This window comes from Acipenser ruthenus, chromosome 29 (genome assembly GCF_902713425.1).
Source record: "Acipenser ruthenus chromosome 29, fAciRut3.2 maternal haplotype, whole genome shotgun sequence".
NCBI lineage: Eukaryota > Metazoa > Chordata > Actinopteri > Acipenseriformes > Acipenseridae > Acipenser > Acipenser ruthenus.
Window position 1 is genome coordinate 22,586,677 of NC_081217.1, and position 16,832 is coordinate 22,603,508.

The 16,832-nt window shown below is 46.0% G+C and overlaps 2 protein-coding genes across 4 annotated transcripts; both read right to left on the minus strand.

Moving 5' to 3' along the window:
* Window positions 1-605: 605 nt before the first annotated feature.
* Window positions 606-2,893, minus strand: LOC117429715 (large ribosomal subunit protein P2). The gene is made up of 5 exons (XM_034049534.3): window positions 2,785-2,893; window positions 1,792-1,915; window positions 1,466-1,514; window positions 1,012-1,110; window positions 606-738 (listed from the first exon to the last, which is right to left on the minus strand). Exons 2-5 carry the CDS (start codon window positions 1,912-1,914, stop codon window positions 662-664), a joined length of 348 nt encoding a protein of 115 aa, XP_033905425.1. The 5' UTR covers window position 1,915; window positions 2,785-2,893; the 3' UTR covers window positions 606-661.
* Window positions 2,894-6,956: 4,063 nt separating this feature from the next.
* LOC117962417 (transcription factor ETV7-like) lies at window positions 6,957-15,985 on the minus strand. 3 transcript variants are annotated; one of them, XM_034907828.2, is made up of 10 exons: window positions 15,877-15,985; window positions 15,406-15,456; window positions 13,010-13,127; window positions 12,587-12,751; window positions 11,693-11,824; window positions 9,566-9,742; window positions 9,203-9,412; window positions 8,574-8,716; window positions 8,082-8,182; window positions 6,957-7,663 (listed from the first exon to the last, which is right to left on the minus strand). In XM_034907828.2, the coding sequence occupies exons 2-10, from the start codon at window positions 15,439-15,441 to the stop codon at window positions 7,546-7,548; spliced, it is 1,200 nt and encodes a 399-aa protein (XP_034763719.2). In that variant the 5' UTR covers window positions 15,442-15,456; window positions 15,877-15,985; the 3' UTR covers window positions 6,957-7,545. The 3 variants fall into 3 exon arrangements, with proteins under 3 accessions (XP_034763719.2, XP_034763718.2, XP_058860404.1); XM_034907827.2 differs by lacking the exon at window positions 15,877-15,985 and adding an exon at window positions 15,626-15,725; XM_059004421.1 differs by lacking the exons at window positions 13,010-13,127; window positions 15,877-15,985 and having other exon boundaries at window positions 15,406-15,721.
* Between the last annotated feature and the right edge of the window lie 847 nt (window positions 15,986-16,832).

A 16,832-nucleotide genomic window follows, 5' to 3' on the forward strand; every position in this document is an offset into this window, starting at 1 on the left:
AAAATAATGTGATATCTTGTAACAATTGTAAGTCGCCCTGGATAAGGGCGTCAGCTAAGAAATAAATAATAATAATAATTTCAAACAAAGACACAGTACCCATACCGATATAAGCAGTTCTATAAATACAAAACAACTCTCAAAAAGCTTTATCAGTGGATTAGCAAGGAACTGGCGGCTCCTTATTTCTGATTCTCCCCTTTCAGTCATGCTCTATATTTTTCAAAGGCCTCGTTGATGAATGTGTTTTAATCAATCTGAATGGGTAAGGTACTGTGCATGCCAGAACTAACCCGTTGATAATGCTTCCTGCACGCAAGGGATATCAAACGCACAAGCTGTACCACAGTGATGCGACTTTAACAAACAGTCCAATTCATTAGTAAGGAGCAATCATAAAAGCCTTTTTTTTTTTAAGGAACGGTACATTCGTCATAACCTAGATCTCTTCATAAATAAACCTGCTTGTTTTTTACAATTCCTCCAACAAACTCTCGCTTGCTAGTCAGCAGCTTCTTTAATTTGATGTACTTGAGGCGTGCAAACAAAAAACACAGAGCTCCTCACCCCAACCACCCCCACCCAGAAAAAAGAACGGAACGCTCTTAATTTTTCAATTTTTATTGCATTTCTTTTGAAACAGAGAAGGGGAGAGATGTTGCTAATCAAACAGCCCGAAGCCCATGTCTTCATCAGACTCCTCGGATTCCTCCTTCTTCTCTTCCTTTTTCTCTTCCGCTGCAAAGACAAAGCAGAGAGAAGCCCCAGTTAAACACGGAGACGCTGCTGCTGGGCACAGAGGTCAGTAAAGAGCACACCACTCACACGCTCCATCACAATATGAAGGCTGAACCGAGCCAAGACGACAAACGTCTCGGGCTGACAGGTCTACCCGTCAATAACAACCACTTTGGGCGTCTGATTTCAAGCTCGGTTTTTTTTTTTTACAAAGTTGTTACTGAGCACTGATCGTGACACTGCATTGCGGGTAAGATAAGGTCATGTTCTTACCGGCAGGAGCAGCTCCAGGAGCAGAAGCAGGAGCACCTCCAGTGGTGACAGCAGCAGCTATAGCACCACCTGCTGGCACGGAGGCTAACTTTGAGAGGCCTGAAAATGAAACACTGAGTCACCAGAGATCACTTTATCATCATAATATAACAGGCAAGGTAAGACGCTCACATTAACCCTGCACCCAGCTCAGATTAGATTACAAATTCACACGTTTCTGGTACCTGGTTTAAACAATTTCTAACCCTGGTGTTCACTCAGGCTAAACCAGCCAATGTGTATCTAGAATGCCAATTAAGCATTTCACCCAAAAAGACTAGCAGGTATTTAAATCAAAGCACTACTGACCGACCCGACTCGCTCCTCTCACTGTGCTGCAAAGCCCTGTGTCTAGTTTAGATGTGTCTCCATGCTGCAAAGTAAAATCTGAAGCAACCCCCAACCCCTCCCTCACCTGAATTCATGACATCATTGATGTCTTTTCCATTCAGTTCGCTGATGACCTGAAAGATGAGAACAGGAGATCAGCAGGGGACCCAACAAGCACGCAATCCATTCCTCACTAACTTGTACCCCCCCCCCCCCCCAGACATTTCAAATACCCGACTGTACCATTGCGATCCAACAAGGCAAGCCTCGCTTCATTTGGAACACAAGCACGGTGTTCCATCTCTTCATTCTATCCTGTAGACCAGCGCTTCACTGCATTATCAGGACACGGAATCCGACATTTATAAAGTCAGACTCAAACACAACCATAATCCGAACACGACAGCCCACCTTATTAAGACACTGGTCGTCGGCCTCAATCCCAACGCTGCCAAGAATGTTCTTGATATCCTTGGAGGAGGGGCGGGTGTTGCCACCCAGCACAGCAAGCAGGTAAGCGGCCACGTAACGCATTCTACAAGGGAGGAGAACACAAAATAAATCAGCGTCCGACAATCAGGTCGATACCCGAAAACAGTATCGGTCCTCGGTGTCTTTACTACCGTGTTCCTTCATAGTGCAGCCTTCTGTGCTTTATTTATTGACACTCCAGTTGCTTTACATGATCTTAGTTAGTTACCGTGTATTTCTAATCTTGATTAGACGGCAAACCATTATTATTATTATTATTTATTTCTTAGCAGACGCCCTTATCCAGGGCGACTTACAATCGTAAGCAAATACATTTCAAGTGTTACAATACAAGTAATACAATAAGAGCAAGAAATACAATAACTTTTGTTCAAGCATCCCTTTGCTTGCAGTTTAGGTTATAATTAGACTGTTCGGAGGAAAGGTTTCTACAGTAATAAACTAAACTTGGGATACCAAACAAATGTCTTAGTGTTATTATAAACTTGTCGTTGTAAAAATAAAGACAAACAAGTACAGTTTCACAGTTTTTCTAAGCATTGAGAGGCTACAGACAGTAGAGGCAGACTTTATATAAAGACAATACAATTTTTTTTTTGTTTGTTTTTTTAAATGACAGTAAAGTTAATCCGGGACGACCCCTACACATTTCCCAATTGTTTTCATAAACAGAACATTAATACGGATCTGATCGGCATTCTCCTCGGGAGATGTATTAATAACACCACGTGCTGTTTCTCACTCTCTCAGACCTGTCACGACATGTAACCAGGCAACTTTCAAAGAGGATTTCACTGCATACACAACCCCAAACCCGCCGAAACACACACATATCGACTGTCTAAGATGTTATTCACTCATTTATTTCATTAAAGGAGGACAAAAATAAAGTCTTTTCACAATTTTACCCACTTTAAGTCTGTACAGACACGAAACGCCAGATCCGCTCGAGATTTTGTTCAGGGAGAGGAGGTGGGGCGGAAATACGTCATACATTAACGCATATTTGGTGTTAAAGGTTACACACGGAACAAAACTGCGTGTTAAACAAATTAACGCTTCGTTTTCGAAAAAAATAACCCCAGTGGAATGTATTACAGTAAACCAACAAATAATACGTGTTGTTTTTATTACTTTTAATCAAAACCAGGGCGCAGTAAATATCCACGCATGCGCATTCAAGGTGTACGGAACAAAACGCTCATTGAAACTCCAAAGGGAGGGGCCATGTCTAGGATTTCCGTATTCCGTACGTTATACTTCCAGCACACACATAGTGTTGATCCTATAGAAAACATTTGCTTGTGTTTGGGTCATGCAAATCATTTAACGCGTTCAGATATATTTGAATTTGGATCTGGAAACGTGTGAGCGTATTTGTTATAGTCTGGCAGTTTCTATTTTTAGACAGCAGGGGGTTGTATTTTCCTTATTAAGCATGGCGACCACAAAAAAAAAAAAACAACAACAGGTTTCTTCTTTATTCAGAGTCAGAACACTTATAGAGCACATCTAGAACGTATACGGTTCATTAAAAAAGTAGAAAACTATATAGATATTATTTAATGTCATTATTTTGATCAGAGGGTGCGCCGCGAATATCGTGCGGGCTCTTGGATAAGGTTGTAGTCAACACTGCCCCGTCACGTGGGTCCCGTGGTCCCGTGCTGTCCGAGGCACTGAAATGCGCGTCTGGTGGTGCTTAGTCTTCATTTCCATTGACACAGAGATTTAAAACGTCTCGGTTTTCTTACCTCTGAGTAACATCAGTAACAGACCGCTGTTTTTGAGTTGCCTATTTTTTTTTTGTTTTTTTTTCCATTATTGGAAACATGTTGTTAAAATACATGGAGAACACCGTGTATGCGCAGTTGCAAGTCTTGAGACACGAGTGTATTTTCCAATGTTGCAAACTGCAGTGCGGTATGCGGGGCGTGAACATGTGAGTCCTATTGCATTGCTTTCATTTATTTATATGGGGGTCAAAAATCAGTCAATAAAGTATGCAAAAGAGGCAGCATTTTAAATAACGCCTGCGTGATGTACTGCTGTACCGTTCGATTCCGTTCACACACTGTAGGGTTCTGCGCACATCACTGGGGCTTCTATACACGACATGGGCTGGAACAGGGTCTTATATACGCCCCACTTAGACCACGTGACGCGGGAGTGTGATGAAGAGGCTGCTTGGAGCGGATCCACACACGGCTGCATATATTGTTTCTAATTATTATTATAATGAGATTTAGGGTGTTTTTATGGTTTGTTTTTAATTTTTTATAATGCTTCATATTTAGAACCTCCAAATCAGGAAGCCCTCAATGGAATGTTAGCTAAGCTTCCGTTCGGAACCCTTTGATCTCACTTTTGAACAATGATATACGTTTTTACATTTTTTTTACATTTATTTATTTCTTAGCAGACGCCCTTATCCAGGGCGACTTACAATTGTTACAAGATATCACATTATTTCACATTATACAGATATCACATTATTTTTACATACAATTACCCATTTATACAGGTGGGTTTTTACTGGAGCAATCTAGGTAAAGTACCTTGCTCAAGGGTACAACAGTAGTGTCCCCCCACTGGGGATTGAACCCACAACCCTCCGGTCAAGAGTCCAGAGCCCTAACCATTACGCCACACTGCTGCCCCAATACGTTGTGCGTATTGTGTAGGAGACGTCACCTCTTGCAGTCTGGGCTGCTCAAACTGTGCAGAATGACGTCTCTTACACAATATGTGACACCCTACAGACGAAGTATCAACGTCTTATAAACCACACAAGTGAAGACACTACTCAGGAACTGCTTTAAAACTAAAAAATACTTTTATTTTTGTCAAACATTCAACATTCACAGGACTTGGAGGAGACACAGCGACTGCTTGTTCCTGGCAAACGCCTCGATCAGTCGCTGCCTTCTTACGATCCAAACACGAGGAAATCCGAGGCAAAGCAGGGAACAGGCTGGAAGCAGCGTGTGTGAACGATACTGGAGCCCTGTTAGTAAATGCAGTGACGCGCGGCCGCATGAATCAGCAACCACAAGCACCCTAAATGAGAAGGCCTTTGAAGGAGTGTTCTAACGCTAGTCCTGGAAATCCTCACAGCTCTGACAGTTCCTCGTCGTCCTCCTGTCTGAAGAGGTAGGTGAAGAACGCGCTCAGAGAGTGGTAGATCCTCCCCCAGCTGGTCACGTACCACGCCTTGTAAACCATTTCCACGGCAAGCACGAGCACAAAGAGGGCCACCAGGACAAGAAAGAGGCGGTCCACGCGGTACAGAACCCTCTCCTTCAGGGTGCGCTGTTCCCACGGCAACGCCAACCTCGCCTCTGAGTAGCGGGCGAAACGCAGGAGCGCCTCTTCGTCTTCGTTAGCCCCTTCCTCTGCCTCCCGCGCTCCCTCCCTCTCTGCAGCCTCGGCACCATCACCTGCCATAGCTCGTTCTTCGTGTGCTCTTCAATTCTTAGAGACCTTGATTGTGAATGCTGTGAGAAAATTAATAAAACAGACCGGCAAGCAGGCAGGGCCAAATCTGAAGGCAACGCTGAAAGACCTGCGTTTCTTAACCTTTTTCTAAATGAAAAGCAGGCAGTTCTTCAGAAGTGATTTGTTTTTAACTGGTTCTTGCTTGATCTTCCTGTCCTGCTTCACGCTGTGATTATCAGCACACACACTTTGTTTCCAGCAGTGTGATCCTCTCCGTCGCCTCCCCCAGCAGAGTGAAATAGAGTGGAGACAGAGGGACAGGCTGTGACCTGTCTCTGTGCTAATCCGATCATTAAATACAGAGACACTCAGCAGATTAGTGTAAGGTCTTTAGAAGAGAACGAGGTGGAGGGGGTGACAGATGTAGGGCATTGAGAGAAGCAGCAGAGATACAGATCTGTAGAGACGGCACAGGGAACCGGGTAGATTATCAGAAAAATACCCCCAGTATCCAGGCACCATTTGGGGTCAACACTTATCTTTGCCCTTGAGGTCTGTTATAAGTTTTACTGCTTTTGTACCAGTATTGGAAACCATGAAAACAGAAATGTAAAAGACAAGATGCTTACCGGGTCTACCGAAAATAAAATGCTGTTTCCAGTTTGAGATTGGGACTGTGAAGTGGGTTATGTGGGTTTGGATTTGGTTCGGTGAAGCAGAAGTTCTTTAAAATGGATCAGTTCTAACCATGATGTGCTCCCCCTGCTATTCAGTTGCAAAACCAACCTCAATACCATGAAGAACAAGGATACAGCACCTTCTCCACTGATAACAGCAGGCAAACAGCGTAGCCTGCCTGCGTGACTCCTGGCATTCGTACACAGCATCCACTTCCCATGATGCAATCCCACAGGAGTGTCTGGAACAGCTTGCACACTGAGGGCAGTCGTGTTACCAGTTAGTGCGCAGTGTAGACGTGTGTCACTGGAGACATGCGAGAGGATCACAGCCTCTTTGGAAAACCAGATGGTTTTAAAATAACTGTTTTACAGGATCGCTCACCTTGGAGCATGCTGGGTGGCGCACTGGGATCATTCAATATCTGCTGGTTGCTATATCTCCAGGACTTTTAAAAACATATTGAACTTATTACTTATCTACTCAACTATCGGTGTCTCATGTGTCATTTGGGACAAGCAGAGATCCAAGAGTATGAAATCTGAGCTCCTGCCCCTCCCTTCTCGTCTGTGGCTGGGCTTCGGTCCAAGAGGATGGCTAACAAAGAGCTGCTTTATCAGAGCCGCAGTGCTGGAGGGTGTGGACTTATCAATCTGCTGACAGAGGAAATCCCCGGGCAGTCAGGTGATGCTATTGGCTATGAGATGGATAAGGAACTGGGAGACCGCAAGGCGGAACCATGAGCTCGCTCCGCACTCACGGCATGATTTTTAGGTTTGTTTTTTCGTTCTAGTTGCAACATGTGTCCCATTTGAAAAAAAAAAAGGAAGATGATAGATGTTTTCCTAACCTGTTTTCTACTCACTGTGGGAAACAAAAAGCAATCAGCTCTCATGCAAACCAAGCTGTGATGTAACCAGAGGAAAACTGTAGCTGCTGCAGGGTCATTCTCAATCAACACAGCAACGTGTTGAAACACACTTTATTACAACTGGCAGGCTCAGGTTACAAACAAAAATATTTACAAACAGACATTCTGTGCATTTCCTGAAACAATCATCACAATAATATAATAATACAAAAAATCATCTTTCAACTCTGAAGCAAAGGAAAAAAACATTAAAAACAAACACATCTGAAGCTATATACATGACAAAAGTAGTGTGCTTAACCTCTTTCCTGTGGTAGGTAGCAAGACGTTTTCCAGTGGTCCACTCTTCCACTCAGTATGACTCTGAGGTCTCATTAAGTCTCAGGTGCAGTACCATAGTGTCCACAAGGGGCAGTGTTCTACCTAACATAACAATCACAATTCATCGGTTTCCTTGAGGTCACAATTTCATTTCACAGGTTTCAAATTACTTTACCTGGCCTTGTTTAAACCGCCCATTTAAAAGTCAATAGAGTGCAAAACAATTACCAAGCACAGCTCCCATACCCTCTCCTCAGCAGGCTAGTTCAGCTCCAACATGGGGTTGGGGGTTGGGGGTTGGGGCTTTGGGGTTGGGGGTCAGGGGTCGTGGGTCGGGGCTTGGGGTTGTGTGCCCTGGGACAGGGTCAGGGGGAGAGCTCCAGCACCTCCTCCCTGTAATCCGATGAGTCCCGGTCCGGAGACTCTGCCTGCTCCAGACGCTCAGCGCGGTGCTGCAGGATCTCACTGGGGGTCTTAAGAAACCTGGAGGAACACACAAGCACAGGCAGGGTTTCCACTGCGGCCCTTGACACAGCCGGACCAGCACACACACATTGCCCACGTTCGCACAGCTGAGCGTCAAGGATTTGGGGAAATGCACTTTCTCATTTTCTGTTTCAGTCATCACACCCTGGGGAAGTCCCCTGCAACACTGCCTCTACAGGATGTAGACACACACATCAATATGAAACACTGCCTAAGAAATGCTCTCCTTGACTTGGAATCTTCTAGTCTGAACTGAGAAACGTGTATTACAAGTGAATACGGCTGAGTCCTCTTAGCCAGCTCCCTGCTCAAAATGAGAGCCGTGGTTTTACATGATTGGAATCACACTGGATACAAGATTGTCAATGATAAAGTAATAGGAGGAGCACACAGAGCCCAGTCCCAGGTGCTTTACCTGAAGAGCAGTTTCTGTCCGGGCTCCTTCTTGATGATGTTGAGTTTATAGTAATGCCGAAGCGCGCGGGACATCTTCTCATAAGTCATGTTAGCCCTGTTCTGTAAGGCAAGGCAACACAATCACTGCCTGCAAGCTATCTACAATGACAATGCCATGGGAGTGGCAATGGCAGCACAAGCTGCAATGGGACGAGGCTGCCATTGGTACAGCAGCATGGGCCTTCAGTGATAGCACTGAAATTTCTACTAAGTCATCTAGTATTAGTGATGGTTAGATTCATTAATAAGTGAAGAGGATGGGGTTAACCACACAGGAAACCTCACAGACATGATGTTTATCCATGCCAGACCATGCTTGTTATATGGCACCAACCATGTTCAGTTCATCAAAAAGATCAAACTGTTAAAATCATAGCATTTCACAACATCACACATCTCAAGCAGTCACGCTCCTGGTCCAGCAGTGGTCCCAGTGCAGGGTGACTCTCACCTTGTGGTTCCCCCAGAGTCGGGCCAGCCCGTTGGGGTCCACCACGCGGAACACCTTGGTCTCGCGGTCCTCCCAGCGGATGAAAGGTTCGTAGCGGCTGTCTGCCAGGAGCTGGTACACGTAGTCCCACAGCAGGCGACAGTCTGAGGACAGGACAGAGCGCCGGTCACAGTCCAAAACTACAGCCACTGTCCCGCTGCCTTACAGAACAGGACTAACATGACTCAGGAGAAGGTCCCTGCATCTACCTCTCCTTCGCTATCTTCTCCATTTCATCTCTCTGTTTTTCTACCGTACTCGCCGGACCACTAAATTTAAATGTCAAAAGTGACAAGGCACTGCATGTGTCTTCAATAACATGAAAATGAGCTACAGTCTAGCGTGATACGCCCTGGTGAGACGCACAGCAAAGCATTGTCAAAGCACAAGGGAAGCATGGGGAAGCAAAGGCTTGCAAGGTAATACATAAGCATGGTAGGCATTAAAAAAACCGCATGGCTAAGTGTTTAAAAACCCGGCGAGCTGCAGACTGACTGCGTAACATTGAGCAAGTACAGCTGGAAGAATGTCTAGCAGGCTGAGGCTTCAGTGTTTTTACTTTAATGGATGGCTGTGAGACGCACACTCACCTGCGATCTTGCCATTGGCTTGCGTGGGCTGGAGGGGTGGGAATGTGTCCCCCCGATGGGAGAGGTTGAGAGGCTCCTCCCTGCAGCGTGTCGCTGTGGGCGGGGCTTGGGGCGTCTGAGTGGCGCAGGTGATAACGAGGTGGTGGTACCTGCCTGTGGGTGAACACAGCTGAGCCTCTGACCCTGGCTGCGAGCCCATCCGTGGCATGTCTACAACACAACAGGGTTAGCAGACCAAAAGAGCTTCCAGGGTCAATGCTTTTATAAAACCCAACCAGCGAACACACCATCAAAAATACTGACACCATCAAGAATGCAGGCAAAGGAAACATGCTGTTTGGGACTCAAGCCTGCAGGACCCACCTGAGAGTCCGGTAAAGGCAAGCAGAGCCGAGGTCCGGTCCCGGGGGTCCAGGTAGTGGTCAGTGCTGGAGGTGGACCTTCGCATCGCGGCCAAAGCCGCGGAGCTGGTGTGAGAGCCAGCTGGGCTGCTGGACACTTTCCCGTAGGAGAGGGTAGAGGGCACTGCACCGGGGGATCCTGGAGGAGTGACAGAGTGAGAGAGAGAACAATGGGCTGGGTTTGCAGCTTTGCCTTTTTGAATTCTGGTGCAAACACTCCTTCAATGAAATATCCCAGTTAAATGAAATGTAGTTATTAATGGAAAGCTAGCTGTGCTATTCAATCCCAGCGTGTTACCCTGCAGAAATCCAAACAGAAGGACTGGCACCCCTCAGTGTTACCAGCAATGGAAACACAATGGATTGGGCACAGAGATCCTGATGTCGTATTACATCATGGGGTCTGTTCAACCAATCAAACGGTGGAGCAAAAGAGGGGTCAAAATTCCACCCCCACTGACACTGAGCAAAATAAAAGAAGAACGCACAAAGATAATAAAGCTCGTCCCGGCAGAGCTCTCAGATATGCCAGCCCTGGCACTGCCACACCTGCTGGCACACAGCCTGCCCGCCCGTTACTGGACAGACCTGCTTAGCACTCTCACTGCCAACTTCCTGGAGGAGCAGAGCCTGGAAATCACCTTCCAGCACAGCACAGGAGCAGGGTGTGTGTGTGTGTGTGTGTGTCACTGTGTGTGTGTGTCACTGTGTGTGTGTGTGTGTGTGTGTGTCACTGTGTGTCACTGTGTGTGTGTGTGTGTGTGTGTCACTGTGTGTCACTGTGTGTGTGTCTGTGTGTGTGTCACTGTGTGTGTGTGTGTGCACGTGTGTATGTGTGTGTGTGTGTGTGTGCGTGTGTGTGTGTGTGTGTGTGTTTTTTTTGCAATTTATCTGATGTACTTAAAAGAAATATTAGATTAGATATTTAATAAACACCCCCTATAAAAGTTTCCCACAGTAAGGGCAGCAGTGTGGAGGAGTGGTTAGGGCTCTGGACTCTTGACAGGAGGGTTGTGGGTTCAATCCCAGGTGGGGGGCACTGCTGCTGTACCCTTGAGCAAGGTACTTTACCTAGATTGCTCCAGTAAAAACCCAACTGTATAAATGGGTAACTGTATGTAAAAAAGATATCTTGTACCAATTGTAAGTCGCCCTGGATAAGGGCGTCTGCTAAGAAATAAATAATAATAAAAAAAAAAAAATAACAGCACAGCACAGTTTAATGGTAAACTACTAGCCTGGACTGCAGTGTTTTCATTCTGTGTGTGTGTTTAAATATCTATACTGTGTTTCTGAGGGCAGATGTGAACCCCTTGTTATTCCCCTGGTTAGCAGGGATCAGTGCTGGGAGGTGTGTCTCGATCAGTCCACACAGCCCAGCCCCCCTTGTTATTCCCCTGGTTAGCAGGGATCAGTGCTGGGAGGTGTGTCTCGATCAGTCCACACAGCCCAGCCCCCCTTGTTATTCCCCTGGTTAGCAGGGATCAGTGCTGGGAGGTGTGTCTCGATCAGTCCACACAGCCCAGCCCCCCTTGTTATTCCCCTGGTTAGCAGGGATCAGTGCTGGGAGGTGTGTCTCGATCAGTCCACACAGCCCAGCCCCCTTTGTTATTCCCCTGGTTTCAGGAAGCTGGTAAGCGTTGTACCAGGAAGCTGTCTGATGTAAGACAGGGTGCTTTTGGCAAGTGTCAGGAAAAGGACTCTTAGCAACACAAAGGGGAATCCCACTTCTCTGTTCTCATTGAACAATGACAGCTTTCAAACACAAGACAAGGAAAACATATCAGATCTAAATAAATAATAATAACAATAATAAACACAAGTAAAGGCTAACACCTCAGAAACGGGTTCAGCATCATTCAGCCCACAAGTGATTAACAGCTCTGCAAGTGGATACTAAGTTTAACTGGGTCACCCTAGAGTCAGTCTTGATCCTGACAGACATCCCAAATATATGAACTATTGAAATAACATAAACACTTCTGAAAAGACTCCTAAAAGGCTGCGTTTGAGCAGTGAGGTGGTAACATTGAGATATATGAAAGTAACCAGCATTGTGAATAAGGCCCCCTGTGCCCAGCAGGCTCACCCTCCACGGCAGGCTGTGCTGGGGGCTGTGGTGTGCAGGCTGTCTGCCCAGCGGTGGGGTTCTGCACAGAGCTGCACACCAGGGCTCTCCTCTGCTGCTTCACCTGCTGCAGTAGCTCATACAGGACATCCCCTGCAACACAAAGCACAACGGGACTTTACTGTAACAAACAGATCCCCCCAGCATGGACATGCAAGCACAATGGGGAGAAGTCCTCTGACCTGTATCCACAGACTGCACTGTATAGTTCATCCATAACTTCAGAAATGAGGTGAAACCTTAATCATGGTGCTAGTCTCAATGGCTCTATGCTGGGATGGTGCTCTTCTTAATGGCTCTGTGCTGGGATGGTGCTCTTCTCAATGGCTCTGTGCTGGGATGGTGCTAGTCTCTATGGCTCTGTGCTGGGATGGTGCTAGTCTCAATGGCTCTGTGCTGGGATGGTGCTCTTCTCAATGGCTCTGTGCTGGGATGGTGCTCTTCTCAATGGATCTGTGCTGGGATGGTGCTAGTCTCAATGGCTCTGTGCTGGGATGGTGCTAGTCTCAATGGCTCTGTGCTGGGATGGTGCTAGTCTCAATGGCTCTGTGCTGGGATGGTGCTCTTCTCAATGGCTCTGTGCTGGGATGGTGCTAGTCTCAATGGCTCTGTGCTGGGATGGTGCTCTTCTCAATGGTTCTGTGCTGGGATGGTGCTCTTCTCAATGGCTCTGTGCTGGGATGGTGCTAGTCTCAATGGCTCTGTGCTGGGATGGTGCTAGTCTCAATGGCTCTGTGCTGGGATGGTGCTAGTCTCAATGGCTCTGTGCTGGGATGGTGCTCTTCTCAATGGATCTGTGCTGGGATGGTGCTCTTCTCAATGGTTTTGTTATACCATGTTCCTCTCCCCACTTACCTGAGCCAGGGGAGCGGAGTCGGAAGTCCTCCTTGGTGAGCAGGCACAGCGCCTTGCCGTTCATTTCGAACTTGCCCTGCTCTGTCCTCCGCAGAGAGTACTCCTTCTCAGCCCAGCGCAGCCAGTGACTCACATCGTCTTTGCCCCACAGCGAGGGGGTGATCCCTGAAACCAGGGGCTCATATCTCAGGGATCCACATTCTGAGACAGGGGGCTTTCCGTGTCTCCCCAGAAGTATTGTCTTATCATTATAGTAACAAACACTCTTATCAATGCAAATAATCCTGGAGTAAATACTAAAGAGAAACAGTAAAAACACCTGCCATGACAATGTCAATAGTGTGTACAGCCATCATGGGCAGGTAGACGATACTTTACACACACACACACACACGCACACACACACACACACACGAGACTCACTGAGCATGCCTGGCAGTTTGCACAGCTCCTCCTGGACTCGGACCGGGATGAGGGGGTTGAGCAGGACCCGGGACGGGAGCATCAGCGCAGGGGGGCTGCCTCCCCCTCCTCTCTCCCGCTGAGGGGAACCAGAGCACAGCCACTCAGTGCACTGCAGTATACACACCATGCTTACAGCAGAGCTCAGAATCAGAGCACAGCCACTCAGTGCACTGCAGCATACACACCATGCTTACAGCAGAGCTCAGAACCACAGCGCAGCCACTCAGTGCACTGCAGTATACACACCATGCTTACAGCAGAGCTCAGAACCACAGCGCAGCCACTCAGTGCATTGCAGTATACACACCATGCTTACAGCAGAGCTCAGAATCACAGCACAGCCACTCAGTGCACTGCAGTATACACACCATGCTTACAGCAGAGCTCAGAACCACAGCACAGCCACTCAGTGCACTGCAGTATACACACCATGCTTACAGCAGAGCTCAGAACCACAGCACAGCCACTCAGTGCACTGCAGTATACACACCATGCTTACAGCAGAGCTCAGGGTGGTGACTCACAGCTATAGACTGGCAGACCACACTGGAGAAAGCATTGGAGAAATATGTGCAAGTTATTGGGGCACCCCTGATCTGACCAGATTCCTCGTACCCGCTGAGCAAAAACGTTATTTTAAAATGAATCAAAGTGAAAAGAGAGTCTGGAAATTAAAACACGATGATAAGGGACTGGCACGCTGTCAAGCTGGTAAAAGGAAATGTTTTTTGGTTTTTTTAAGTCTTGCTAAGGAAGAAGTCACTTTTGTTTATTTTTAAAAACCAGAGGTGTGTCACACAATACAAATCAACTTGTTGGAAATGAGTCCCTAACACTGGTTTACTGGGCTGCTGTTTTGTGTGAGTTATCTTTCCTAGACCTTTATAGCGGTGTGCAGTTCTGAGTTCATGATGTATAAATCTGCAATATCAGAAGATCTTAATTCTATTTTTAATATAGAAATACATATCAATGCTGCATCTTATCAGTAAAGCATTTCCTGATATACGTTGTGTGCAATCTATCCAGATACTGCTGCTGTCAGGGATGTATTGTTTTAATATCAGATGTTAAAGAGTTATATTATAAAGAAGTATATAAAACAAACTCCAAGACCAACGTCACACTGAAACCAGAAGTCCGTGCTTCACTGGGAAGCGTGGCTGCTTCCTCGTGACACATTTCACAGCAGCCCCGCGGTCTCTCACTTCCCAAAACCGTTCCCTCGCTCCCTTCTGTTCATGAACTCGCTGTTTTAAAGTGTATGGCTGTATTTAAGATTCCATATAATGTACCCAAAATAAACATAATTATAATAATAATCATATGAAAGTGAAACAAACCATGCTATTATGAAACTGAAAATATTCTGGTAAACAGCACTTCAATAACATGTTTATGCTATTCGCCTCTGTACGTGTAATTCAATATAGGTACATCATGCTGGACACAATCAAACACAAGACCAAACGGATTCACCGCCGCCCCATTGCAAGTATGAATGAACGGTTCCCTCAACACGCACAGAGAGCTAACAACACTGAGTCAACGCGCACCCCTCGAGTCACCCTGCTCCCCTCAACACGCACAGAGAGCTAACAACACAGAGTCAACACGCACCCCACGAGTCACCCTGCTCCCCTTAACACGCACAGAGAGCTAACAACACAGAGTCAACACGCACCCCACGAGTCACCCTGCTCCCCTCAACACGCACAGAGAGCTAACAACACAGAGTCAACACGCACCCCACGAGTCACCCTGCTCCCCTCAACACGCACAGAGAGCTAACAACACAGAGACAACACGCACCCCACGAGTCACCCTGCTCCCCTCAACACGCACAGAGAGCTAACAACACAGAGTCAACACGCACCCCACGAGTCACCCTGCTCCCCTCAACACGCACAGAGAGCTAACAACACAGAGTCAACACGCACCCCACGAGTCACCCTGCTCCCCTCAACACGCACAGAGAGCTAACAACACAGAGTCAACACGCACCCCACGAGTCACCCTGCTCCCCTCAACACGCACAGAGAGCTAACAACACTTTGTCAACGCGCACCCCTCGAGTCACCCTGCTCACCTCAACACGCACAGAGAGCTAACAACACAGAGTCAACACGCACCCCACGAGTCACCCTGCTCCCCTCAACACGCACAGAGAGCTAACAACACGCTTTTGAAAACTGCTGAAAATGTGAATTTTCTTCATTAATATGTGAACTTGAAAACGAAAAAGAGAAAGGTGATCTTTTAAAAAAAATGTGTAAAGGTAAAGCAATTCAAAGTTTTTGGTTTTCTTTATGTAAATATATACAGTTTTCTGGTTTGAATTACGTTTGACTTACCTTGATCAAAGGTGGAGGCGAGACGCCTTCTGTCATGATTCCTTACTGTACCTGAAAAAAAAAAGTTATCCACCCAAATTTAGGAAAGGTTTTCCCAAACCTGCCGATTATTTTACTAATGGCAGGTAAGTTTCCAGTGAAAATCTACCTTCACCCAAATAACCCCAAAACATAAATGCATAAAGGGAGAAGGGGGCCAAGAGACGAGCGCGCTAATTACTTTATGTATGCATCTAATCTTTTCTTTTTAGGATCCTTCCGGGAAACAAAAACGAAAGAGACCGGATCTCAATATGTGGGTGTGTGAGAGAGAGAGAGAGAGAGAGAGAGAGAGAGAGAGAGAGAGAGAGAGAGAGAGAGAGAGAGAGAGAGAGAGAGAGAGAGAGAGAGAGAGAGAGAGAGAGAGAGAGAGAGAGAGAGAGAGAGAGAGAGAGAGAGAGATCTTGGTTATGAATATTGATTCCAGTGTACCTGAAGAGGTGGAAGCGGATCAAGCAGGCTACATCATTACCCAGTTCTGTGCTCCAGGGCGTTTCACAGCCCTAACCGCGTGGTGTCCTGACCGACACACATTTAATTACGCGTTCCTTTCAAACTGTAAAACTTGGCTAACGTGTTTAACATAGGAAGTGGTTATGATCGAGCGTCTCTGTGTTTGTTTCTCTTTCAGTGCACATGTCGCTTCAGGGCACGTAGCCTATTACAGGATTCATGAAAAACGTTCTGAAATGCTGGACGTTGAAATTCATTCACTACCTCAGCTAGCTGTGTTTGGTGTTTTCATTGTGAGCACCACACAACACAACAAAATAATAATAATAATAATAATAATAATAATAATAATAATAATAATAATAATCTTTAGAGGCTTCATGAAAACGAGTTATTAAACGGTCTATATTTAAAAAATGGACATGCCATTATTAATCACTCGATGGCAGCATGATGACTTACTCCAGCGAAGGGGAAAGAGCGAAAGTGTTAAAGATCCTGTCCCTTACTGACGTTTAAAGAAGCTACTGTTATCTGTTATCTTCATAGCCAGTAAGAAATCCTTCTCTATTCAAACTAGTTATTAAAAGCCCAGACTCCATGGAAGTTAATAAACACTGCGTAGCCCAAGTCGGTTTCAGTCAAAATGGGCAAGACAGTAGACTTTTTAGCGGAGGGTTGATAGTGGGCACTCGGTTGACAGGTGCTTCCGTATCCAAGCCCACACACATTCTTGATATTTCACAAAGAACGGTTTCAAACCTCTTTGAGTTAGTCTGTAGAACTGGTGTCGCAGAATATATATATATATATATATATATATATATATATATATATATATATATATATATATATATATATATATATATATCAAAGACAACATAGAATGAAGTTCCTGGCTGCAGCCAGACTGGTGAAATTCAGCATAAGAAGGG